Genomic DNA, 26,423 nt, shown 5'->3' on the forward strand with positions numbered 1-26,423 from the left:
GAATGAATGAATGAATGAATGAATGAATGAATGAATGAATGAATGAATGAATGATGTCTACGTGCCAGTGACGTCCCCGGACTTCGATTTCATTTCTGTGGTTTGGGTGGTCGATTAACAGTTTCGATGACTGACCTTTTTCTTTTTTTTTTACGAACCAACGTTGTATTGCTCTTTTATTCCTTGGATTTGATGTTTCTCGCTTCACAGCCGGAATAAAAGTGTGCCAAGGTATACGGAAGCCAATGATTGCTGTGGTGCGCTCTCAGTAGATGTTCTCGGAAATGCCTACAGGACTTTCAAGAGCTATGTTATTATACAGAGATACTGAAACGCTTTCGTAAGATCAAAACTGAAACTAGGGCAACCTTTTAGGTATTTCCTGTTTACGTTGAGCGTTTCCCGCGCACACATCATACAGTCATGGCACACCTCGTGGTATTCCAGGTAATGTACAGCCCTTCACTGAACACCGCTGCTGCAACCGTTTCCGACGAGCCGTTTCGTTCGACATGGCGACGAAGCGAAACATGCACTACCTCACCGGCTACCAAATGCAGTTTTCGTGCATCGTAAACCCCAAAAGTTTAATGGGGCACAGTCATGCAGCACCGTTCTCCGGATGGCTGCAGGGGCCGCAGCATGACCCTTACCAGCGCTCTTCGAATGTCGCGTTTAACGCGTTTATTATGGTCTTCGATGCAAGGACATAGCTGTGGCGCCTTGCAAGTAACGTTTCTACCTCTCTTCGCCAACATTCTCTGAATGAATCCAAGCACTGTATGAGCGAAGCGAATGAATGGCGCTGATGAACAACACAGGAAGAAATTTGAATGCGCAGAACAACGAAAAATATGACACCGTGGCGCATTTGCGCCATGCTGTCATATATTTCTTTATTCTGAGCATTCAAGAACGAATAAAAACCGCTGTCAAAAAGGAATACAAAGTTATAAACCGCTGCCTTTTCTTTTCCCATTTTTTTTTCTTAGAAAATAACACCTGCTGTTAGATGCTTAAGTTTCTTGAAGCATGTCCGTTGTCCGCCATTGCTTTCTTAGATGCGCCAGAAAAGGCTTTGGTGTACAGTCGATGGGAGAGGGAGGTGGCGGGAAACATCGGACACAGGTTAGGAGCCGGAAGTATTGCATTACCTTTCGAAGAAGATGTGGAAGGATTTATGCGTGCTGTTGCTTCGCAGTTTTCGGCACCTTGGCCCAACCCTAGTCACGTGCATATTCTGCCTTGTTTTCCATTCAGTGACACTTAGCTGCTGATTAGCTTCGTGGTGCCTCCCGCTCTTTAATCGATTCCCCATACGGACACCTTTGAAGTCTGGGCTACAACAACATCTCGCGTAGTGCAGAGTCGGCGGCAAGGCGAAGCAGGTGTAAATCAACTTGTCTCCTTGAATGCCATTTCTTCCTTAATGCCCATTCCAATCTTTCCCCCAGGTGCAGTTGCCTGAGGTCGTGTAGCTGTTAAACATTTAGAACGCTTTTAGAATCTGCTCTACGACACACGTCAATGTAAAAAAAAAAAAACCAGAAGCTCACTGAAAGTAGCCCAGATATCGACGCATTTTCCTGAAGTATCAATAGCTGACCGCCATGTTCTCGTGGTAGGCGTTCTAAAGGGCGTGTCTTGTGCAGAGGTCAATTTCGCCGAATGAAGTCTGTCCCATAGCTTGAATAAAAACTGGGCATCGATCTCGCCTGGTTTCTCTGCTGCCTTTAACGGTGCAAGTCACCTTTCAGGAATGGCGAATGCATTAGTCACCTCTCGCCTCTTTTCTTGTTTTATTTTTCTATCCCGTTTTCAAACCGAGATGTCAGTGTTGCCAGGGCTCCTGTAAACGCGCAAAGAAACGCGATTTAAATTCCTGCCGTCGGCTTCTAGCCACAGAGTTTCCTACGTGCTGGCGTCTTGTCCTTCTTTGGTGCCCGAGTAAAAGCTGCTTTCCATGAATCGTCACGTTCACGTAGCCACCCACGGAGTCCCCTTGGAGGAACAGAGGGGCGTACTGCCGAAAGGTAGGATTGATTCTGTGTGTCTTTCACAGCTGAGAAAAAGTGGGATCGCAAACTTATTGTACCAGTTTGTCGACGTCTGGAGATGACACTCGTTTTATGAAACGGTATCTTGTATTCATTGACGGCCTGAATCGCAGATCACGAGGACGAACCGCTTCACGGATTCAGGCCGACCAGTTCATGTCTTCGGACTACGGGGTTAGAAAAAAGAGGACGCTTTTTCGCTTTGGGGCCATTCCTTTTCATCCGTCGTGTGAATGCTTTCAGCACACGGACGGTCCCCTGGCTTTACGTGACGTCACGGAATCGTACACGACAGCATCCGTCGCGTGAATCCATCTTTAATCTTGTAGTTTTTAGTCCTGGTCTTTGCTCGTATACGGCTTCTTCGCACTGGGCATATCCTAGGTTCCTCTTTCTAGTTTTTAACTTCCATATCTTATCTGTTAGCTCATATGGATATCTTTTTTTACATTTCTATCCTTCTGTCGTCTCTTCAGCACGAGTTTTCATTCATTGTTTACATTAATTTTAAAACGCACTTCGTTGACAGGTCCTCTAAGGTTGAACTTTTCCTTCTTTTCATTGTAAATGTCTCTTCCGTTCGTTTGCTGTCGGATTACTGCCGGTTTCCCCAAACGACCCATCTTAGTTGCTACAACACTGACATGAGCACCGACGAGGGCTATCATATATGTATATGATGTGTGTGTGAGCGGGGGGGGGGGGGGGGGGGGCGGAAGCGCCCTTCAATTCTTGCCTGCTTAGTTATGAATGGAACAGCTCAGAAGCTGGAGAGGTAACCCCCTGGGCTTGTGAACTGACGGATAAATCACAGTCGCCAAGGTTGTAGCCCGAAAACTTGCTCCCGGATGCCAAGTTTTACGTTAGGGATTTGCTGAAAAGTCTGCGTACAGCATGTTTCTGCTTCACGCAACGATGACACGTGCACTAGCGCACACGTCTCTGCGTGAACTAACACATATTTCGTAAACATAGGCTCTTTGTTTTCTGGCAAAACCCGATTTTCCTCAATTTTTGCGCTCCGAACAGATTTCATGCACATCAGATTAGTCCTGACGAAAAGCCGCCTCACTGAGAATGTAGCTTGCCTGCGCACACTGCTGCCACATGGAAACTGGCTAATGTCTTGGATTTATTCTTGCGATGATTCTGTCGGCAAATGCTCCACCGGAGCGACACTTAGATGTTAATTAAGCTCGAGAATTTGAGGCACAGATCTGTGACCTGGCAGATCTACATTAATTTCGGTGTTGGCCCTACGTCAAAATGTTGGTGACTAAAAGTGTACGTTGCCACGTGAAAACTTGCTAATATTTTAGAACAAATTCGGTGCCGTCCCTGCATCTAACTGATGATGATTAAAAGCCTCTTTTAACTCTCGTAACTCACGGCGTGGCACAACTTTTAGATGATTTCGCACGGCCTACCTTTTAAAAGCAAGCGCCGAGAACTTAGGCACTGACTTACCCTCCCACTGGTATCGCTGCGTCAACCGCTGTCCCGCATATACGCTATCCAGCTCTGGTGCCGTTTCACTTTAAAAATGGCTGCTCTGACGTCGTGAGGAATATTTTATTAGCGAAACTACTGAGCCTAGCAGGTTTTCTACGAACGTGATATTGCTGCAGATGCTGATGGCAATGTACGCGATAAAATACAGTGATCAATAAGAAAGAGAACAACAAAACGGTAATTGGAAAAAATTGCAATTTTTTATTTGATTAGAAAAATAAACTATAAGTGAACTGTTTTGTTCCTGATCAAAACGAGCGCTCAGGATTAATTTTGTTATTTAGTAGAAATATCTGAAAAGAACCCCGTCGTGGAGGGGTTCGTTAAAAAACCGGGTTTTCAACTTGATTGATATAGCACCAGGTTTTACTACTCAAATTTTGAAACAAAAAAAAACCAAAAGGCCATATATATACGCAATGTGCGGTAAAGTGGTGTCACGCAGTTAAATAATGCCACTTGGCGTTGTTCGTTCGACGCTACCACTTCTCGCTGTCCTCTAGGCCGCGGTGGCATTATTTCGATGGAGACCACAAGACGAACCTCGAAGAACCAAACGTGAATGAAAGTAATCGAAAGTAATGGCTTTCTTCATAGCCAGCATGTGCGAATTTGAGGTGTTCCATAAAAACTTCTACATTTATAAATTGCGGCAATCCCTTCGATTGCACCAAAGCGACACGGCCTTGGTATGTGGGGAATGGTAAAACCAATTAACAAGTCGTAACTCGAGGTAGTCGCTGACAATTTCCAGTAAATTTTCTGTGCATTCCCTCGTCTAGTGTTGCGTATTTTTATCTTATTTTTCCTTTTAAATACGTGTCGAACCAAGTGATCATGATGATGTGGAATTTTAAATGGCTCAAGGGCAGCTTTGGCCAAAGAGCGCGTGCCATGGCACAAGGTATTTTTCTTCTTACGCAAGGTGCGGTCGGCGGCCCATTTCCCAGTAATTTCACCCCAAATAAACCGAGCACCAGGACAGGAGAAAGCTTGCACCCGTTGTATCACCGGTGGATACCCGGCGGTGTTGGGGATCGAACCCCGCACCTCCCGCAAGCAAGGCGGATGCTCAGACCACTAGGCTGTGGTGGTTCATTCATTCATTCATTCATTCATTCATTCATTCATTCATTCATTCATTCGCATCGACGCAGCAGGCTGGCCCGGGAGGAGCACTGGGCGGCCCCGGGCCCCTCCTCGCACCAACAACGGCCGGCTGACGGGCGCCTGGGCGCAGCTGCAAGACGCGATCACCACGTACCGGCTGCTGTTCGACGAGTCCGGGCTGCCGGGGCTGCGCTTCGTGCTGGGCTTCCGGCACCCACTGCGGCGGCTCGCCTGGCTGGCCGTGTACGCCGTGCTCTTCGTGCTCACCATGCGAGACACGCACGAGCTGCTCACCGAGTACTACGCGTACGACGACCGCGTCAACCAGGAGATACTCGAGGCACGCGGACAGAGCTGCGCTTTGCGCGCCATCACGGTGGCACTATGGTTTCACTAGCGCCTCCCGTTTTTCGAGCGGGTTTAGCAGTGAGTCTGGTGACGGTGCCTTTGGAATGAGCGATGGTTGATCAGTCACTAGGAGCTGGACTGTTCATTTTATGAATTGCAGAATAGATAATAAAGGTTGATTAGAAAGCTGTTCAGACCGCGATCGAAAATCAATGATAAATAAGCTAGAGCAAGCTTTATACTGGATTTGTCTGGTCAGAAAGCCCAACCTCAGATTCGGTGCCATGTAGCTATTACAGCGGTTCAATGAAAAAAAGAAAAAAAAAACTTGTATATGCTAAAATGAAACGTCATGTATAAAATAAAGCACTAGTTTTAGCTGACGCCATTTCTTGTGGTAGGATAGCTAAGGCCACCGTTTTGTCGTGTCAGAGGCGGCAGAATGACAGCTGGTCTCCATTACAGGGCAGTATGTTTTCTAGCAGCCTGGCCGGTTGAAGCGATTGGAACTGTGTTCAGAATTTACCTCCTTTATGTAAGAAAAAAAAACGGGGGGGGGGGGGGGTCACGTGATGTCATCAGAACGGTTGACCGGCTGACCCTCTTCTGCCAGCTCAGCATCTTGCTCCAGATTATTCCAGGTGTGTCGGAAAGGTGATCACTAATTTTTAAAAATATGGTTTTTGAGGTAGACAAGCTTTTTTCGGCATACTAATACCAGTGTTGGCGGACGTCGAAAAACAGGCGAATCATGTTAACTAGTAAAATGGTAAACTAAACTCTAATAGTTAAATTTTTAACTATTACTGATAGGCACCCCATAGGCACCTGATTGCACTTTGTAGCCGGCCGTTATTAATAGGCATATCAGTTTTTAGAATTTCTAAAACGCGGTTAGCCTCGCCGTTGTAACTCGAATTTGGCTACATCGTGCCAAAATACTTGCGCTTTTAAAAAACTTGTGGCAAAGAAACCACTCCAGTGTACATAACTAGTCGAAGTAGCCAAATTTTGTCGAGCCACAGCTCCGAGGGTAGTGGCGCTTCCGAAATTCTAAAAACTGATATGGATATACCTAACGGCCCGCTACAAATATGTAATTACAATCAGGCGCCTATCGGTAATAGTTAAAAAGTTAACTTTTAGAATTTAGTTAATCATTTTACTAGTTAACGTGACTCCCCTGTTTTTCGACGTCCGACAACATTGGTATTACTATGCTGCAAAAAGCTTCTCTTTACCTAAAAAACCCTATTTTAAAAAGTTCCTGATCACCTGCCCTGAGACACCTGGTATGTTTTTCGGCTATATATATCTAGATACATTAGGAGGGGATTTCCCACTGGAGGTCACCTTAGCCTGCTGTAATAACTGCTGTTTGTTTCACAGCTTCATCTGTTAAAGGCCCGTTCCCTGGGTTTAGCGCAGTAGCAGTAGTAGTAGTAGTAGTAGTAGTAGTAGTAGTAGTAGTAGTAGTAGTAGTAGTAGTAGTAGTAGTAGTAGTAGTAGTAGTAGTAGTCAGCTCAACCGGGGAGTGGTTGCCACGGGAACCATACCCGCGGGTGCTTTCCGTGGGAAGGAGGAGGGCGGGTGTGGCGAGAGCGAGGGAATGTGGCACGCCCCATCTGCGGCGGCTGCTGTGAAACGCTGAACCCGAGTAGAGGCTGAGCGTCGGTGGAGCCGCGAGCTTGGAACGGTGGACTGGAGAGGAGTGCTAGCCGAAGGACGGGTATGTCTGAGAAATGAAAAAAAGAATGGTCTCTTACTGGTACATAAGCACGCGTGTCACACTCACGTTCATTACCTGAATATAACGCGACATGAAAATTCCTCAGCAGGCGTCGCTGAATGTCGCGCTATATAATGGTAACCATCCTGTGAGCTTTTCGAAGCGAAAAGCTTCACTACGCTAGGTAAAGCAGTCGTCGCGTAGGCCGGAGAATGACCTTGAACGACTTTCAGCCCAACCATGTTAGCCCTGTGGGAGCATATGTGGTACAGTTAAGGTGTCGAACCCTTGGCCCCATGACCTTGACCCGTAACCTTTAGTTGACCTTTGACATTGGGTAGCCTTTGGGTTGACCTTTGACCTTAAGAACATTCGATGGGGTGACGTGAAGCCACATGATGACGTCCGATGAGAGTGTCGTAAGACCATGTGATACCACGTCATAGCCACGCGGTCATGTTGGTATACATAGAACGGCTGTCGCGAGCGTGTAGCGCAACTGACATGGACGAGCCTCAGGCGCTTAGCAAGCGTGCTTGCTTTTCACTGAATTCCAGGGTTGGCCAAGTTAAGCCACTGCCATTTTTTTTCTTTTGCGTGTGTGTCCTTTTTAGAGCATGTCCTGCTTTTCCTTGTCCTCATTCTCTCTGTTCTCGTTGTTTTTTTTTTACATATGATTTTTCGCTTCCGGCGCACACTCTACTTTTTCTTGTCTCCCCGTATTTTTTCTAACTGCCTTGTGAGTAGTAAAATGTCTCGACATTCACAGGAATCAGATGCACGATGCTGGATGCAGCAACTCATGCAGTTTATGCGCAAACCTTCCGTAATCAAAACAAACAAACAAACAAACAAACAAACAAACAAACAAACAAACACCTTGGTTTTGTGCTGTTCCTGTTGGTTTTAGGAGTAGTATATCTAGCTATGCCATAACGTACCCTACTCCTCTTGCTGTGTAGCAGCTAGACAATAATTTACCAGCTTAACCAGTCCTCCGAGCTTTTGTAATAGTTCCCCTGTCTTTCGCGACGCAGCAAAAGCAAGTCCAGTTCCCAGCGATCACTGTGTGCAACATGAACCCGTGGAGAAAATCTCAGCTGTGTGGAGAAGAGAGCTTTCAAGGGAAGATGGAGAAATCGTTGCAGGCAAAGCTATGCACAACGCGCAACAGGAACGTCACGGTAAAGACCGGTCTTTGCCTTTTTAATGAACGGCATTGCATGACCGTTATATCGGGCGGTGGTGCCTGGTAGAAGGTGCCGGACACTATATTTCGTTGTATATGCAGTCGGTGGAGGTGTCATGAACTGATGTAATTGATGAAAAATCACTTAACGCATCATTAAAAACAACGCACCTATTGTCAGGCGGAAAAAGAATAGCAACCTAGCGAACAGTCAAAATAGTAAGCAGGAATAATATAAAGAAAACATGGACAGTATTTATAAGGAGCTGTGGGCGCTTAAGGAGTTTTAACAGGTGAGCGCTGTCGTCAGCCGTTCAAGTCTATGGGCTCTATATGAGTGCCTCCCTTGCGATACTTCGTCTTTGTTCAACTGGTTCCTCCATCAAACAGGTACAAACTAGCTCTGCTTTCAATTGCTCTATAATATTGAGTACGTCCAGGTAACTCAACCGAGGGTCGCTATAGTGCTGGTGTTGACATCTGAATAATGTTCTCACATCCGGATCAGTGACCTGAAGGTATACTGTGATTGTGTGCTACAATTGCTAACCAAAAGGCAGGCAGACGTATAGGTTATATTTTCTCGCGGAAATGTGACATAAATGTCGTTAATTCCTGTTTTACTTAAGTTTTTCAAGATCATGGGCACTTGATGACATGAAGAATAAGTTACACGACTGCCGTTGACGTGTGCAAAAATTTGGAGAATGCAGGTTAACAAGTTGAATCAAGAACAAATAAAACAGAAATATATTCTGAATAAACCGTCTTTGTTTTTTTAGTTATGTATGGTTCGTGTTGAAGTAAATATTAATACGCCATTTGCGCCACACATAGTGCGCCGGTAAGAATATTTTGCTTATTTTTTTTTGTGGTCCTAGTGCACGAGAGCTGAGACCGCAATCATAGAAACGGTTAAAAAGATCCCGGCTTATGCGGCTCGGGGTTAAGTATACTACTATCCATGTAGTTTAATTTCACAAAGGAACGGAACGTGCGTCATTTCGTTTCGAGACATTTTTTCCTATACTTGGTGAACTGTAAATAAGGGGAGACATCTTCGGAAAACCGACTCACTTCAAGGTAATCTCCTCCGAGGTTGATTTCTTGACCTCTCTCGTGAAATGCTGGAAGAGAAGGAATGGGGAGTGGATTACGAGGGTGACGTAAAGATTGGTTGATTTGAATTGGACGAGCGCATTGGACGAGCGAAGTTACAGTTTAGTCTTCCATTCTCCTTCGCTCCTTGTGACCTTGACGTTGTGCCTTGTCCGGTAACGAAAAGCTGACCGACGAAGACATCGCCCTGTCCAACCGGCTCAAGCAGTGGATCTCGGAGGAGCAGAGGCGAAACCTGAGCCGTGCCGAGAAACTGGGCCACCAGCTCGAGGACATGATCCAGGAGTGCCGCGTCCACGAAGGCGACTGCCTCAGCACTCAGTGAGATTAAGATTCTCTGTCCTGGCTGTGCACGGGGCATTTCCGTAATTTTAAAAAAATAGGCTTTTTGATTTATAACTGTGCTTTCTTCGGCATAGCATTGCCAGTGCTGTAGTACATCAGAATACAGCTAAGACGTGCTAACTAGCAGGCTGACTAATATTGAATAGTTTACTTTTTAACTATTACTGTTTGTCTCTTTAATTATTGAAAGGCCTGCAGCTGACAGTAAGTGATATCCATATCAGTGTCTAGAATTTCGAAAATCCGCGGTTACCACCGGCGCTGTAGCCCAACAAATTTAGGCTATTTTTACGAGTTACGTGCATTAGAGAGGTTGCCTTGCCTGCAAGCTTCTCGAAAGCGTGTGTATTTTGGCGGTATGTAGCCAAAATTTGTCAGGCCACAGCGCCGCGAGGGTAATCACGTGTTCGAAATTGTAAAAACTGATACGGATATAACTTACGATGGACTATCAGTAATTAAGGACCTTAACAGTAATAGTTAAAAAGTTAACTATTCAATATTAGTTGATCATTTTTATAGTTAGCGCGTCTTAGCTGTATTTTGATGTACTGAACCGCTGACAGTAGTATGCAAAAAAAAAAAGGCGCTCTTCTAAGTCAAAAAGCCTATGTTTGTGAAACACCCTATACGCATATGCTGGCATTGCTGCAGCAGCACGTATACCTTGGGCGTTTCTTGTTCGTGACCGGTCCGACGTGCGCTCCGTCTCCCTTTTACTCTAGGATCCTGGAGATCCGGATGGTGCCACGTTACGGCAACTGCTACTGCCTCGGCTGCAATAGCAGCCGCTTCAGCTGGCAGGCAATGCAGATGTCGGATCCCGAAAACGGCGAGTGTCTGCTACTTCCACCTCACGTGTTATGTTAATCTGCGTGTCAAACCTTTTGTACGGATGGTTTTGCTGTGTGCTGTCGGCGTCGAACTGGTGTGGAACGCTTGCGCAGTGTGCAGTAGCCTATAAAGGGCTAAGTATTAACTAATAATGATTTTCAGCTGATATACCTTCGCGCAAACGTTGCCTGTAAAATCTAGCAGGCTCGCTGGGGGAAAGAGCGAGAAGGAGAAATAACCTTACTGCGATGAAGCACCAAGCGATATCCTGCAACAATGTCGCGAAGGCTAGCTGCTTTGTCAGCTATAGTCCGAGACTTGTCATGCGCACCACGTTGTGGGAAAATGCCCCCTATTCTAAATATGGTACATTCCTTTTTTTTCCGGCCTCATTGTTTGCCGGACACTGCGCCGCTGGCGCGCTCTTCATAGGTTTGATTCCAGCTGTATGCCACCTTTATATTTGATTTATGATTTAGCCTGTTACGCCTATGGCGGCCAGGGCGGGGCACTTATTTTAGTGCGCTAGCACTTGTAGTGGCCATTCTCCGCATTTGGGCGCTGTGTGTTTGTCTGAAGACGGTTTTGTGGCAGGCTGCTCACCTGCCCACTGGGTGGTGGGCAGCCTGCCTACCGTGTCAGGGCATTTAATTGTGAGAGGTTGCTAGGGAAGAGCAACCTGGGTCGCAACCCAACCGAAGCAGCCCAAGTCCCGCCGATTGCATCACCTTCCATTGCACCTGCCTTGTGCCACTGTGCCACTGGTCACCTGCCCACCGGCTACACCTTGGCAAGTAAGCCACCCGGTGGGCAATTAAGCCACTGCCCACCTGCCCACCGGGTGGCTTTTGCCAAGGTGTAGCCGGTGGGAAGGTGAGCAGGGGCGCAGTGGCATAAGGCAGGCGCTATGGCCTGTGTTGTCATGTCCTCCTTTCACTTTTCCATGAAAGAACACACACACACCAACAACCACCTTAACCTAGCAGAGCAGCGCTGCACCGAAACACATCATGATAGAGCACATTACGCATTTGGCCTAAATATCCAAATCGACAGACATATTTTTTACTCCTTTTTTTACGATTCCTACCTAATTTATGTGTACTGGACTTGCTCGTCTTCTCCCTGAAACGCGTTTGGTCGCACTCGTCTTATGGAAGGTTTGCGGATGTCTCTGAACATGGAGCCGGAGGAGTTCCTGCCCTTGACGGTGGACGCCGGCTTCTACATCATGGTGCACCAGGCTGGTGCCCAGGAGGAAGTGTTTGACAACGCCGTCTACGCCCCTCCTGGTGCCACCACTTACATCGGCGTCGCCAAGGTGTGCTCTTACCCTGCAGTCATTTAAGCCCGTCGCACATTTCTCGCCAGCGATATTCACGAAACGCCATTTCTTTCAGACCATCTCCAAGAATCTCAAGGAGCCGTACAAGAATCCCTGCCAGGATCACTGGCCACCAGAATTGGAGAAATACGTAGTCAAAGGCATAGTGTACACAAAGCGGGTACGTATATATACGCCAACTTATATGTCAGGTGAATGGAACGGCGTACTGTGCATACGAGGGCGACAAGTATACATGATTAATTGTGCTGCATAAAATTCGGAAGCATGATGAGAAAAATGCATGAAAGTTGAAGTCTTCTTGGTCATATACATCATTACGAAGTAGTTTTAATGAAACAGTTTTCTTGTATCTGCGATCACTAATCAAGTCGATTGCTTCAGACGGGTTCCTTATGAATGTGTACGCAACATCCGCGTCATTCAAGGCCTGCGACGAGTACTGCTACCAGGTGCACATCTTCGAGAAGTGTGGATGCCGATCTTTCAACCACATTCGGGTATTCGCGCCTCAACTGATGGAGTCGCCCGTCTGCGTGGATGTTCTTCGAGGTACGTAAGCTATACTAGAGCGCCTTTTTCGCGGGCCACATGTGCCGCTTAGCTCGCTGTCGGCAGTTCAGACAATTTAGAGGATGCACACTTTTCTTTGCCAACTATGAAACTTTTATGAAAGACCGCGTACGCTGGGAAACATTCCGCAACTCACTGAATTTCGGTGCCTTCGCAGTTGTGTTTGTAGATTAGCTATTATCCGCTGTTCTGGATTAGAGATGAACCTCGTCACTGACAACGGGTGTACACGGCCGGGTTTCGCGTATTCTGCTCTCGCTCGCTGGACCCATACGTCAACGTGCCATCATAAAACATCTACGAAGTGTTCTTCACGTCTACATTCTGTGACTGCCGTGCATGCTCTTGCCATCTGTTTGAATCGCGGCGGCCATAGTAATGTCTAGTGGGAAAGCTTCGCCGTTCGTGTTAGAAAGCAAGTGTACTGTTGTCTTGCTGGCAAATCCCAATTTACTGCATTCTTTGGGTATGCAAGGTGTTTCGCACGCAGTGCGTGCACCCGGACACATTGAAAATGACACAAACTCCCGTTACGCCGGTGGCAAACTGAGCGATAAAAGAAAGCAAAGTGATGTTTTGTCAGTAATTTCGTGTTTTGTCTCTGCACTTAGGCGATTGCGAAAGATCCGTGGAGGCCAAGATTGATCGCAAAATAATCACGTGCAAATGCCTGACCGCTTGCGAGTAAGTCACTCGTCCATGTTTTTAAATAGAAGTCGTCAGACGCCAAAAGCGTCTAGTAGTACAGACACTATTAACTCGCGTCAGAAGATAGGAGCACTGAAGATGCCAGAGGCGCGTTCCTATGCTAGAGATGCATGTCGGATTTAGCGCGTAAAGAAAACGTCACATGCCGATGTCGCTGACGGCGTCATTTTATCCCGCAGGGTTCAGTACTACCAAACGACGTCCAGCTCACTGACGTGGACAAGTCGGATCGTAAGAGCACCTCACCGCTTAGTTTTTTTTTGCGCAGTGATTACTTCAAAACGGTGATCACGGAGTCATTTTTGGTGTAGACGTTACGAGCTTGAATCCAGGAGGGGGGGGGGGGGGGGGGATCTCTTAAAGCGCAATCTTCTAAGGAATAAATTCCTCTTTTGTTGCCGGACAAACGTCAACATCCCCGTGAAGAGCCACATGATCAATTTTTACAGAGAAAGAAAATCAGATGAAGTTGTTTTCAGTGTTCCTTCAATATCCACCCACCTCACTAGTATTGCTCTGAGCAGAGTACAAGCATAGCGTGGTGCAGCTTTATTTCAGAGCCTGCATGCACAGTTTCACTGCTTTGCCACTTTTCTCTTCATGACCATAAAGAGGCATTGTGTGCAGGTGACCTTGGGCAGAGATTATCCTCGATCTAGTGCCGACGCATTGGCATCCCAGTGTACTCATCTTCCATAGCTTACGCAAGCTCCTCCGTCTAATCCTCAGTGTTATAGAGAAGGTGCCATATAAAGGCGGTACTTACATTGCAGGTACTGTTCCAGCGAATAGGTATCTATGTAGGCTAAGTTCTCCGTATCTAGATTTACATCGCTGCATGTGAGTAAAGTAACTTAGGTTGGTCACAATGTCGCGAATGCGAAGCTAGGTCTTCGACCCAGGTGGTGGCAGAATGTCGCCTATAGTTAATTTTCTTATCTTCCAGATGAATAGCGATGACGTTGAACTGTCTCGGTCGCCAAGAGAGGGCAAAAGGTGAGGCCATTGTATACATGTCAGCGAACAATGACCCAGACCGGAGCAGCAGCCAGTAGCAGGCGTACCCTGCTACTCGCTTATCTCTACGTTGTCAACTATAGACATGCAAAGAACGTCCTCCTCAGCCCGCGCCCGACCCAGTATTCCCGCTTTTAATCTCGGATTTAATTCATTATATCGTGCGAAGCATTACAATTTCACGGGCGTTTGTACCTGAAACGCGGAAGGTGAGTGCAACAAAGGGACTTTGCGTCACTGTCGCCATTTTGTTGTCGAGCGCGTAGCTTCAGCAGTGCATGCCGTGGCAGGAGGCGATGGCGGCGAAATGGCGGCCGCTGTGACGTCGGTTAATACTCCCTATAGTGCAGTGGTTAGCTTTAACCGTTGGTTTCATCCCGCTACGCACGTAATTTCAGCACCTGTGGAAGGCTTACTCACCGTGATGCGTAAAAAATGTTCACAGTCTGGTTCTGCATGTTTCGCATGACCACCATTTGGCTAGTTAAGCAAGCATAAGCTGTATTATGCTGCATATCATTACCGCGACTAGCCTACATTGCTCCCGCTGGCTTTGCAGAAGGACACGTTCTTGGGCATGTTGGTGCATAGCCTGAGTAGATGAAACGTACAAAAGACAGCACGCAGACAAAGAATAACACGAGACAGATGCTATGTTATTCTTTGTCTGTGTTATTCTATGTGTTATTCTTTGTCTGTGTGCTGTGTTTTGTGCGCTTCATCTACTCAGGCTTTACAGACTAGCGTGTGATCGGTGGATGGCGCACGCGTCTGCCAGTCTTAGTTCACGGGGCAATTTCGTGCAATGGGCTTCAGGTAGCATTATTTTCATGCTGTGCGTGTTACGCCACCCGTGTATAATTAGCTGTTTTATTCAGACTATTCCTACGTGCATTGGATGGTTCGGTTCTTCGCAGGATCCACGTTCGGGTGGTAGTTTTCATGAGAAGCACCAAGGTCCTATATAAGAGCAAAGAGCCGAAGCTAACGGTAAGAACCGATCAGAACATGCTTTTAGCTGTAGCACTTTTGCATCGCCTCCAGTGCTTCCTTTTTCATATCTTGTGTCGTTCTTCTTCAAACACGCAGATTTAAAGCCTTGTTATCCTTTAAAAATACCTGTTTCACCACTACGGCAAATTCACATATCTTTCTTTGAGTGTTCCGCATGCACGTGAAGGAAAAAGAGGTGCTCGTTACGGCATACATGACGGAAGCCAAAAGCCACCAAAACCAAGGAGCATAGAGGATGTATTTTTTTTAATTTGCAGTTTTTCATCAGTTGGAAAGTAATAAAATCAGAAGAGAAAAACAATCACATGCCGCCGGTGGGATCCGAACCCACGACCATCGCACAGTGTTGCCCTTATTAGGAGCCCTATTTGAACTTCATTCCGGAAATTGGGAAACTACGGAGAAAGGTTCAGGTCAGGATAGGTCGCGCTTCTAAAATTGAGGGAGGGGTCAAGCTTACTTCTTCCTCCTTCTTTTCCCTCTCATCGTGAAAGCCATTTTTCCAAGTTGTATACAGTAACGGAGATGCCTTAATGTGCATGCAACAAAGTAAGAAAGTTTTTTTTTCTTCAGCCCTTTTACAATCGCACGCGCAAGTGATAGTTGCGCAGTTGATGCCAGGCGACAGGCCCGGGCCTTTTCCTCGCCACTCACTACAACTTACGATTACCGCAGCTGTCGAGCCTGTTCCGCAACATCGGTGGCCTGATGGGCGTCTACCTGGGCTACTCGTCGCTCCAGATCTTCCACGTGCTCGACGTACTCGTCGACGGCGCCTACTCGACGCTGTCGGGCATCTGGGGCCGCTACATGAGGAACCGCCGACGCCGCCGCGGCCAGGGCCCGCGCCGCCTACGCGCCACCATACCGCCGCTGCCCGAGGAAGTCATGCAGCGCTACCCCGTTACCACCCAACCCATATACGGGCTTTAATGAACGGGTAATCTGCTTCGCAGACATGCAGCTTCTCATCACTACCTCTTTCTCGTTGGCTTAGACACAAAGTTGCGAGGACGAGCGTTGATGTCACTGTTTAATTCCTGTACTTGCTGCCACGTTGGCGTGGCACCCTGTTGAGGTGGCTTCATCATCGACCCTCCTCGCATTGCACCCACTTCACGCAGTCTCCTCAACTACACCACCTGTGACCACTGCGGCGACCACGCATCCCAGCAGGCATGTTCTGTATTACTGTCCCCACCCTCATACACCTCTGCATAGATCGCTACAATCCGGCTCCCCTCCATTTCTTATGTTCTTCTTTCTAGGGGGAGTAGCTGACTGACCATTTGCCATTTCATTCGTATGCTAGGATTCTGGTTTGTCAAACTCGGGACGCCGATCGTATTGGCAGGTATGAACACAAAAAGAAACTGAAGAACAGAACTGGAGCATGCAGCGGACAAAGGGCATGCATAATAAATGTTTATCTTTCTGCTTCTGTCTTGACTCTCTTGTTCAAGCCACAACTGTGGTCAGTCTAATCGGTAGAAACCATTCTTCATACTTATTCGTTATAGGTCTCTACCGCAGCGGGTTGAGTTATTACAGTTGTTAATAATCACTGAAAATCTGCCGAAAAATCTGCTGGGGGGGGGGACAATACTGTGTTAGATCCCCTGTGGCAGTGACAGGTGGGCAATGGGTCCATGGAGCTGGTGGCCGCCACGATAAGCAGCGCATCGCTAGTGGGAGCTCTAAATGTTTTGTACTTTCTCCTCCACTGTACACCTGTTCCTGCCTTATAGCGGCGCTGCCTGTCCCTGGGACGTAGGGTGCCTCGAGCCAACGAGCGATGGAAGCATAGACAGGAGGACGCGGCCAATTATCCTGCGCCAGACGATGTGAGCACACTTAACTATCGACCACGCACGAGGAAAACGTTGCTGTGCGGGAAACCACTTAGGAACTTTCGAAAAGATCGCCGAAGTTTAAACTTCTTCATGGGATTATCCAAACTATAGCGACCGCGTCTCGTCAACACGCCCCACGTTGGGCTGCAGCTGTAGTCTCCGATTGCGGTACCTCGCGCGACCCTCCGGGTCTCTCTAAACCGCGTTACTCCGTTGAGAGTTCGCTAAACGTCACTGCCTTTGCGGGAAGGCGGCGGCGTGCTCGTGGAACGCGCGACTGCCCAACCTGTACCCGGGCAATTATGTCTCGCGGAGGCGTATCGGACTGCGGGTGGGTGGCCCGCGGCCGGTGCAGCATCTCGACGATGAAGACCGCCACGGCCGCCGACATGACGAGCGCCCAGAGCACGAAGCTGGCAAGCGTGTCGTTGACGGTGAGGTTTTCCGCCGCGTGGCCTCCGACTTGGTGCACGCAGCGTTGCCAGTCGCCCAGGCTGTCCGCCATCCACTTGCTCACCAGGCCGCTCTCGTACATCCACATGATCCTGCGAGCATGGTGGTGCATGGCTGTAGCAGTATGTCACCGGCGCCTCAAGAGTGAAATGTTTCCTGTGTGTTCTAATAGTGGCAGCAGTATACGCAGGAGTAGCCCAACTTCCTCCTCTCCTCTGCTGAAAGTCTGCCTCCACTAAGGCCCTCTTTCTTTCGCTTCCACCTTCCTACCTTCCCTTAAGGCATGGCTGAGGTGTTCACCGAGAAGTGAGACAGTTACTGCGCGATTTCCTTCCCTTAAAACCATTTTTTGAAGCGAAAGCTTCACTTCACTATGCTAGCTCGTAACGATTTCGCGGTGCTTGCGGTTTTGACCTTAAATTGAGCCAGAAGCCAAACTCCTTACAGCGCGGTTCGGGTGTCCACCGATATATGTGAGACAGTTACTGCGCCATTTCCTTTCCTCAAAAACCAATTTTCGAAACCATAATAATAATAATTGGTTTTTGTAGAAAGGAAATGACGCAGTATCTGTCTCATATATCGTTGGACACCTGTGCCACGCCGTAAGGGAAGGGATAAAGGAGGGAGTGAAAGAAGAAAGGAAGAAGAGGTGCCGTAGTGGAGGGCTCCGGAATAATTTCGACCACCTGGGGATCTTTACCGTGCACTGACATCGCACAGCACACGGGCGCCTTAGCGGTTTTCCTCCATAAAAACGCAGCCGCCGCAGTCGGGTTCGAAACCGGGAACTCCGGATCAGCAGCCGAGCGCCCTACCCACTGAGCCACCGCGGCGGGTAATTTTAAAGCGAAAGCTTTATTGGCCGCAAACTCGCGATTTCGTCGTGGCGGTACTCCATCGAGGCACGTGACGTCACAACGCGCGCCTCGCCGCCGCCGCCGCCGTTTGGTAGGACGTGACACCGTGTTCCTCGTCGTTGCGCTCGCCTCCGCTCGCTTCGACAGCTGCGTCGCATGCGCGACAAGATGTCACAGGATTGAAAAGGAGAGTTGGCGTGCGTCGCAACCACGATTGAGGCGACAGTATGGACGGCGGCAATTCTGATAAGCTGGGGGAGGCCTGGAATCGACAGCGGAACGAGATGAAGAGGAAATGAATCGGCCAGGAAACAGACGAACAGCGCTCCTAACGACTGTCTAAACGCCGCCGTGAATATGCCGCCTCGAGACAGGCACGTTTAACGTCCGGTGTCTCGACCGCTAGCAGCAGCGACAGCAGCCGGAGGAGAGTCCTGAGTCCTGCTTCACTGAAGACGGCTCGTGATGAACGATGGAATGCGACCAAGAGACTTCAGCGGCGGGCTCAAGAAACCGAAGAACAACGTGCCGTTAGAATACGTTGTGGAATATGTGAACAAGGCCACCTGGGAAGTTCCACACTTGCTTTCGCTACATACATCCTGGCATAGCCGAGCTAATTCACTGCCATTTTTCGAAACCAATCTTCAATTTTCTTCGAAAGCAATGGAAAAGCCTATAACTGCCCCCTAGGACGGTGGGGACCTCAGTCGCGCTTAAAGCTACGTGGTGGTTGTGACAGATGTGCGCTGCATGCATGCGTTGGCATTGACAAAGTTGTGGCAGAAACGCGACACTGAAGCTATAGGCCGTCGGCTTTCATTGTGTTCTTTGGCGTTGGCGTTGACAACATTCTAGACTCCGATGATTTTGGGGAAAGGAAGGACGCATAACTGGATCCCTGGGTCAGTGAACGCCTCAAGTGCGTTTTGAGGTACGTGGGGTGGTGAGAGAGAGATGTGGGCTGCATGCATTAACGCTGGCAACGTTGTGGCAGACATGTGGCACTGCAGCGGTACAGGCCGCGGCGTTCATTGTGTGACCAACCTCTCGTGATCGACCATTAACTGCCACCTGCCAGGGTGGCATGGTGAGCGCGTTGCCTATCCAGTGTGCGGAACGCACTCAACGTTGCAGACGCCAAGCCGTGTCTAGTTGCCCGATACACCACAGCTTTCGTTCTGTAACCTGGTTCACGAGTAGTTAAACTGCGGCTAATTTTTTCCATATATCTATAGGAATAAGGCACACAATTGAAGGCTTATACGTCGCCGGTTCGAATCCCTGTAGCAAGCTAGCCTCCAACTTGAGTAGCACATGTAAACTGTATGTAACGTGCCATAACGCTACAGTAGCCGGTGTTCTGAAATCCCACTCCTGTCCGAGAGCAATCCAATGGCTCTCGACCAATTCCCAATTCCAATATTAAATACCCCAACCCTGTCCCACACCGTAGGCAATGAACCCGTGGTAGCGAACAAACTCATTCCGGTCGTGCTTCAGTCGATGTGCGTACCTGGCGTAGATGCGCCGGTGCAGGTCCCTGCGCATGGTGCGCGACATGAGGAAGGAAAGCGGGTTCTCGTCGACGTGCTCGCGCGCGAAGTGGAAGCTGGGCACCAGCGTCCGTCGGCAGTAGGCGGCCGTGCGCCACTGCAGCGAGATGTGGTCCACCATGAGCACGGCGCGCCGCTCCACCACCTGGTGCATGTGCTCGTCGAGGAACATGTCTCGACCCCGCTGCGAGCCGTTGGTTCGTGCCACCATACGCCACAGCGTGCGCAGCACCGGCGAACGGGACGTCTATGGGAACGACACATGATTATAACCATAAGAAGTTTCTCAACGCTCTTGACCTTATATTGCGACTCTATATACCTTTAGACGCAATGTATTACTTCAAAACGCTTCTGGATGCCCTTCGTGCAAGGTGATTATACAACAATTATTAGTATGCTGACGGGCACCTAGACAAAACGCTTCACCGAGAGCATTCGCGCCGACATTCTAGATTGACAAAGCTTCAGAAACTCTATAGGTGGGTATCAGCGTACGCGCACGAACGATACGAAAGCGAACACTTGACTCGCAATCAAGAACAAAGTTTATTCTTACTGCGTCGAATTTACAAGGGTATTAAAGGGATCATGCGTCTTTGAGGAAAAATAATTAAAAAAACAGCTAGCTCCCACTTGTCCTTGGGTAATAGCTGTGGACGTTGATTGTACGATGATTAGTGTTCCTATTGATTAGATGTGTAGATAAGAAAAGGCACACGAAAGTCTCTAATTTAATGCATCCACGGCCGACAGCACAGTGCTATATAAAACAGACTCCATAAACGACGATCAGTTGGCGGCTAACAAGCCGCCGAGTGACATGCCAACACACTTTCATGAAAAGACCTCATTATTCACATTCTTTTTCGACGAAGTTCAATGAAAGCAGTATCATCGACTAGAGGACACGAGGAATAGCTGCAGCGGACGATAACATGTTGTACTTATCACTCTCTCAGAATTTGTCCGGTTGACTAGATTAAGTGGGCGCTGGTGGACCACTGCGAGAACCACGAAGAAACTATTGACGCCTACAAAAGGCCAACAATATTTCTTCGTGGTTCTCGCAACTGTCCACCAGCGCTCACTTATCTATACGAAGAAACATCATTGGCGCCTAAGAAAAGGGCGCCCGGCGCCCGTGTGCTGTGCGGTGTTAGTGCACGTTAAAGATCCCCAGGTGGTCGAAATTATTGTGGAGCACTCCACTACGGCACCTCTTTCTTCTTTCACTCCCTTCTTTATCCCTTCCTTAAGGCGCGGTTCGGGTGTCCAACGATATATGTGAGACAGTTACTGCACCTTTCTCTCCATTTCCTTTCTTCAAAACAATTTTTAATTTTTTTTTCATATCCTAAAAAGGGATTGTCGTCATGTAGGCTGCCCCGCCGCGGTGGCTCAGTGGTTAGGGCGCTCGACTACTGATCCGGAGTTCCCGGGTTCGAACCCGACCGCGGCGGCTGCGTTTTTATGGAGGAAAAACGCTAAGGCGCCCGTGTGCTGTGCGATGTCAGTGCACGTTAAAGATCCCCAGGTGGTCGAAATTATGCCGGAGCCCTCCACTACGGCACCTATTTCTCTTTCTTCTTTCACTCCCTCCTTCATCCCTTCCCTTACGGCGCGGTTCAGGTGTCCAACGATATATTAGATACTGCGCCATTTCCTATCCCCCAAAAAAACCAATTATTCATGTAGGCTGATTCGCAGTAGTCCAAGTTTCAGGCATGTCTTCGGGCTGGCTTGTAAAATCACCACTGAAGCTCGAGTTCACCCGCCGCGGTGGCTCAGTGGTTAGTGCGCTCTGGTACTGATCCGGAGTTCCCGGGTTCGAACCCGACCACAGCGGCTGAGTTTTTATGGAGGCAAAACGCCGTGTGCTGTGCGATGTCAGTGCACGTTAAAGATCCCCAGGTGGTCGAAATTATTCCGGAGCCTTCCACTACGGCACCTCTTTCTTCCATTCATCTTTCACTCCTTCCTTTATCCCTTCCCTTACGGCGCGGTTCAGGTGTCCGCCGATATGTGTGACAGATACTGTGTCATTTCCTTTAACAATAATAATAATTGGTTTTTGGGGGAAGGAAATGGCGTAGTATCTGTCTCATATATCGTTGGACACCCGAACCGCGCTATAAGGGAAGGGATAAAGGAGGAAGTGAAAGAAGAAAGGAAGAGGAGGTGCCGTAGTGGAGGGCTCCGGAATAATTTCGACCACCTGGGAATCTTTAACGTGCACGGACACCGCACAGCACATGGGCTCCTTAGCGTTTTTCCTCCATAAAAACGCAGCCGCCGCGGTCGGGTTCGAACCCGGGAACCATTTCCTTTCCCCAAAAAACAATTTCCACTTTCAAGCTGGAGTTCCTGCCATAACGCTTCTGCATAACCGTCTAATCATGCTGCGGATGGCCGACCGAAAGGAATGCCTCGTAGTGCGATCCCTTCCAGACGATGGGCCTCAGTCCCCGCCGGGCGACCACGTCGCGGACGCTGTCCACCTGCATGGGCTCGTTCTTGATGGCCATGCTGGACTTGAGGTGGCCCGCGAACGAGTTGGCGATCACCAGCACCGCCAGTAGCCACGCCGTCAGCACGGTGCGCGCGGAGGTCTGCGACGGACAGCGCGGGGAACCTGCGTGCAGCGGAAACAGGTGGTTCACTGCGCAGACTGCGGCTCAAGCATCCGGTTCGCTGCTCTCATTTTCGACGGATTGAAAAACTACGGCTATCTTGTCGCGTCGATTGTGAAACGGACAGGAACTGCAGCGAAAGAAAGCGCTCGCTATTATTTCACAGGTGTCAAGTGCATGTGCCCGCATTGGGCCTGGGCTGGCCGAGAATCGGTGGCATTTGGTGGCTAATCAGCGAGTAAAGGCTGAGTAAATACGAGTAAATAAGGTAGTGCACGCGCGTTTAAGCAGCATGAGGTGATAAACGAATTACCGGTTTATCGCCGCATCACCATGGTTTGAGCCTTTTTTGGCAATGCACACGAACTATGGCAGGTTCGTTCATACACGCCAGACTTCGGGTTTGAGGAGTCCGTCCACTTTCTGTGCGCTAATAATCGTGCAGTGAGCGCTGGCCGTATACTGCTTTGTTACGGAGAGAGGATCCGTAATTTTCCGCGCAAGCTAACGTGTATAGACCAGATATTTCTGTCCAAAAATTAATCGGGGGCTCGTTTTGGAGTATCTACGCGACAAAATGCCGGTTGCGGGCATCGACGCACCTAACAGTGGCAGTTTCGTCATCTCGACCGCGTGAAGTACAAGCTGACAGCAGCTTGCGGTCGACATCATCAGCGTATAGATCGGTTGAATGCGAGTAATGGACGATTTATTAATTCAACCATTAGCAACATGACCGGAACTCTCAATGCGTCGACGTTTGTGCCCCATAGACGCACAATATGCACGACAGTTCGGTGAGTGATGACCGTGCGTTTTGCCTACGGAAGTGCTGTAGCAAAATAGTAAGGCCTCCAGCTTGGACTCACTTTCGTAGAGGAGATTCCTGAAGAGCTCCCAGCCCCATTCATGCACCTGAGATGGTATCCACCTCCATGAGGTCTTGTAAGTAATGAATTCCGACAGGCTTACCAGCAGAGCCAGCACGGGGATGGCGCTGAGGAGCAGAGCCCACACCTGCATGTGCACCGTGCGCTGATGAGACGGAGGCGCATTTTTTTCGAAAGGTCCTTATCAGTTTAAATTCAACTAGAGCGTCCATTTGTGAGACTTGGGTTGCACTGTAAGCAGACTGCACGTATTGAGAACCTTAGCAAACACGCACACAAAAAGTGACAACTGGAGAAAGCTAAAGAAGACTTAAGTATTTGAGTGTAAAATGTAGATGTTAAGCAGGGCTTGTGGCACCACTCTGACTGCCGAAATATTTTGCCAATGCGAAAATGAATGGTGCCATTTGCATTCCATTCTCTAGTGCCACCCTTCTTCATTTGCGAGAATTTGGCATTTTATAAATGCCTGTTTTTATCTGCGTTTCATTTTCGCATTTCTTGTTTTTCGTACCGTTTCACTATTAGGCACAAATAAGCGGTCGGAAGATTATTCAGAGCCTGTCTTTTGACTTCTGATTTCTTTCTTTCTGTCTTCTTTCTTTCTCCCTTCCCTCTCTACTGAGAGCACGCAGCATAAGACCTCAGACATTCAGCATTAATATTTGTGCATTAATCGATCCGTAGCGTTGACATTTATTTATCATGGCAGCAATAGGCAACATATGCAGACATCGAAACACGCGATTAATGACTGCATGCTTACTTTGATCTGATCAGCCGTAGGCTAAATGGCATATGATGTCCATAGAGGCACGATGTCTGTTCCTAGTAAGCGCTATCCTCATGGCCTGAAAACATGATGTGAATGGCCTGGTTGTTTTGCGCACCTATCAGTACTTATATGGTCATTGTCCCTGGCTTTATTATGGCAGTTTATTACGGGTCGTCCATTAACCTTAATTGTTTATTCTGCTGAGTGTATACAACTGCCTATTGTGACAGTTCTAGTTGAGCAGGCAAACGCCTGTATCGTTTCCCCCCTCCTGGAGAAATGGAAATGGAAGACTTTTGTTGTTACTGTTGCTATTTTGTATCTGCTCAAGTTCCTTTGTGTGTGTTTGTCTTCTCTGTGTGGCCCTGTTGGCATGCAGAAGATCAAGTGAACACACGAAAAAAAATCCGTAGGATACTCAGTGGTGTATTCGTGTCTTTGTGTTCCTTTGTCCCTGCCAACCTTGCCTTACTTCGGGCTTGTCACAAATCACTTCGCGTCTCATTCGGGCTCACCTTCCAGTCGAAGGTCAGTATGTACCCGAAGACATTGGAGGTGCTGACTCCGCTGCCCGAGAGTATGCCGAACTGCACGTACATGATGGGTGGGCCGTACTCGCCCACTGTCATGCGGCTATGGGACTGGATCATGGGCACGATGGTCATGTCAACTTCCTGCGCCCAGAACCAGCGCGGGTATTACAAAAGATTTCCCACTTTTGGATCCTACAAAAATAGCGCATGCTCATCGTGTAAGTGCAGCTTGCATGCTTGAGCCACGAGGCGGGCTGCACGCCATGCCATCCACACGACACATTATCTTTTAAGCTTAAAGCAGCACAGGCAGCTCCTGTAGAGGTCGCTGTGTCCGCACACAGTGTTTCATGCTATGATGCGTCGCTGCTGATCGAACAGGGCACAGCGAAAGGTGCCACTTAGTCAAGTGGCTTAGGGGACGCCACAAGGCAAACTACGCATATTTTTCGAGCTTTCACTGGGAAGTTTTATATTGCAAGCTTTGTAAAAGAATAGTTACTCCTCGTTATCCACTCAAGCGCAGCCATACGGCTACAGAGGAAAGCTAACCGTACGGCTGCGCTTGGGTGGATACTGGTGAGCAATTACTCTCTTACTCCAAATCTGTTTCACCTTGAGGGATTTCGTTTAACAAATTGGACCATTTTTGTAAAACATTTGCCCTGCGTAGTCGAGGAAAAATTATCCCAAAGAACCAAGGTGTGCGTGCACGTGCGAGTCTCATGAGAAGTGGAGCCGGCCGGTCAGGGTGCGCTCTAAAGGGTGCAGCGATGTGCTATCACATAGTGGTCAAGTGTCTTACTCGTACCCTTCTTTGGACATTGCCGACAGCTCCCGTCCAAGAACCATTAGGCAGCCGGATTCCCATCTGACCGTCCGACGGAAGGATCGCTTCAAACCTGTTCCGAGTAAAAAGACGACCGTTTGGAGGAGAAATACGTTGCTTTAGTTCTTATTTTGCTCTTTCAGTAAAAGTGGAGGACGGAAAACGCGAGGAAAGAGCGATAGGTGCCTCGCTATCTCATGATTGTCGTTCCTTCAACTATCTTTCTTTCCGGAGCGGCACCTCTGTGTACACAGTATATCTGGTGCTGTTGTAACACAGCTATAAAATACACAGTTTCCGTCCCCACAATTGCGGAGATAGCGAGTGAGGTGATATGTTGCAGCATATTGAGGACGTTACCTCTTCTGCTTGCTAGACGTTTCTGGCTAGCGAGCGATGCACAGAACCACGCTCGAACAGATATCGTTAGATGCTGTTGTTCCTTTTTTTTTCTGTTTCACAGTTCCAGGCAATGTGTACTCCTTTTTGACTTCACGCCCTTTGAATTCTCTCTGTGTCGGCATTAAAAAGATGCTGAAAGCTATTCACTTGCCACTGACAAGGGACGCAAGCGAGCTGGCGTAAGCGACTCGCTACGCGAGCAGACGAGCAGTTATGTCACCTCATAGCGAATTTCCACACCACATCAGGTTGCCTTCAACGCGGCTGGGCGCGTTTGCTCTGCAGAGGCTTCAAACGCCTTTTCCGCGCTCCCCGTTATCGGGCGATAAAGGACTCATAGAAAATGTGCTTACAGCGCACAAGGGAAGCACGCGAACGACCCAGGAGAGGAGCGATAAGCCTCGTACTGGAAATCGCCCACTCAGCGGTCTCCGCTCCTGCTATAGACACCGCACCGATAAAACCGGACCTATATAGCGACACACAAGCAGCGATACCCACTCTATGTGTACTGTTACGTGCCCGATGAGAGGTCCCATGGACCGCATAGGCGGTTTTTACCCGTGGGTCGATCGCCGGTTCACTAAACGGCACAGGATGCTGTCGAGCCGCGGGCCGGTTCATTAAATGACACTCGGTTCGCGGGAAAAGACCTCATTATACTTCGTCCTGTAGTTTGACTTCTTCATTTCGCATGCTAGTCCGCCACGCAGCGTTCAATTAAAGCGGGCCTTGACGG

The 26,423-nt window shown here is 48.5% G+C and overlaps 2 protein-coding genes across 3 annotated transcripts; one reads left to right on the forward strand and one right to left on the reverse strand.

Moving 5' to 3' along the window:
• Positions 1-4,947: 4,947 nt before the first annotated feature.
• Positions 4,948-16,337, forward strand: LOC144130445 (acid-sensing ion channel 4-B-like). Its single transcript, XM_077664363.1, has 12 exons — positions 4,948-5,019; positions 7,794-7,940; positions 9,231-9,385; positions 10,135-10,241; positions 11,404-11,564; positions 11,644-11,748; positions 12,017-12,140; positions 12,773-12,845; positions 13,049-13,100; positions 13,816-13,865; positions 14,804-14,876; positions 15,576-16,337. Exons 1-12 carry the CDS (start codon positions 4,948-4,950, stop codon positions 15,831-15,833), a joined length of 1,377 nt encoding a protein of 458 aa, XP_077520489.1. The 3' UTR covers positions 15,834-16,337.
• A 124-nt stretch (positions 16,338-16,461) lies between these two features.
• LOC144130446 (putative glutamate receptor) lies at positions 16,462-25,355 on the reverse strand. 2 transcript variants are annotated; one of them, XM_077664365.1, is made up of 7 exons: positions 25,265-25,355; positions 24,436-24,594; positions 23,228-23,272; positions 23,125-23,170; positions 22,040-22,257; positions 19,583-19,869; positions 16,462-17,298 (listed from the first exon to the last, which is right to left on the reverse strand). In XM_077664365.1, exons 1-7 carry the CDS (start codon positions 25,322-25,324, stop codon positions 16,959-16,961), a joined length of 1,155 nt encoding a protein of 384 aa, XP_077520491.1. In that variant the 5' UTR covers positions 25,325-25,355; the 3' UTR covers positions 16,462-16,958. The 2 variants fall into 2 exon arrangements, with proteins under 2 accessions (XP_077520491.1, XP_077520490.1); XM_077664364.1 differs by having other exon boundaries at positions 23,125-23,272.
• Between the last annotated feature and the right edge of the window lie 1,068 nt (positions 25,356-26,423).

Source organism: Amblyomma americanum, chromosome 4 (assembly GCF_052857255.1).
Source record: "Amblyomma americanum isolate KBUSLIRL-KWMA chromosome 4, ASM5285725v1, whole genome shotgun sequence".
Lineage (NCBI taxonomy): Eukaryota > Metazoa > Arthropoda > Arachnida > Ixodida > Ixodidae > Amblyomma > Amblyomma americanum.

What these genes read in the sequence shown, in the direction of transcription:
- LOC144130445 (XM_077664363.1), top strand. Translation starts at nt 4,948, where the DNA reads ATGCGAGACACGCACGAGCTGCTCACCGAGTACTACGCGTACGACGAC. An exon ending in GCATAGTGTACACAAAGCGG is followed by an intron (nt 11,749 to 12,016) that starts GTACGTATATAT and finishes GCGTCATTCAAG; the next exon opens with GCCTGCGACGAGTACTGCTA. An exon ending in AAATGCCTGACCGCTTGCGA is followed by an intron (nt 12,846 to 13,048) that starts GTAAGTCACTCG and finishes TTTATCCCGCAG; the next exon opens with GGTTCAGTACTACCAAACGA.
- LOC144130446 (XM_077664364.1), bottom strand. Translation starts at nt 25,324, where the DNA reads ATGGGAATCCGGCTGCCTAATGGTTCTTGGACGGGAGCTGTCGGCAAT. An exon ending in CAGGAATCTCCTCTACGAAA is followed by an intron (nt 22,258 to 23,124) that starts GTGAGTCCAAGC and finishes CGCTGCACGCAG; the next exon opens with GTTCCCCGCGCTGTCCGTCG. An exon ending in CACCGGCGCATCTACGCCAG is followed by an intron (nt 17,299 to 19,582) that starts GTACGCACATCG and finishes CCATGCTCGCAG; the next exon opens with GATCATGTGGATGTACGAGA.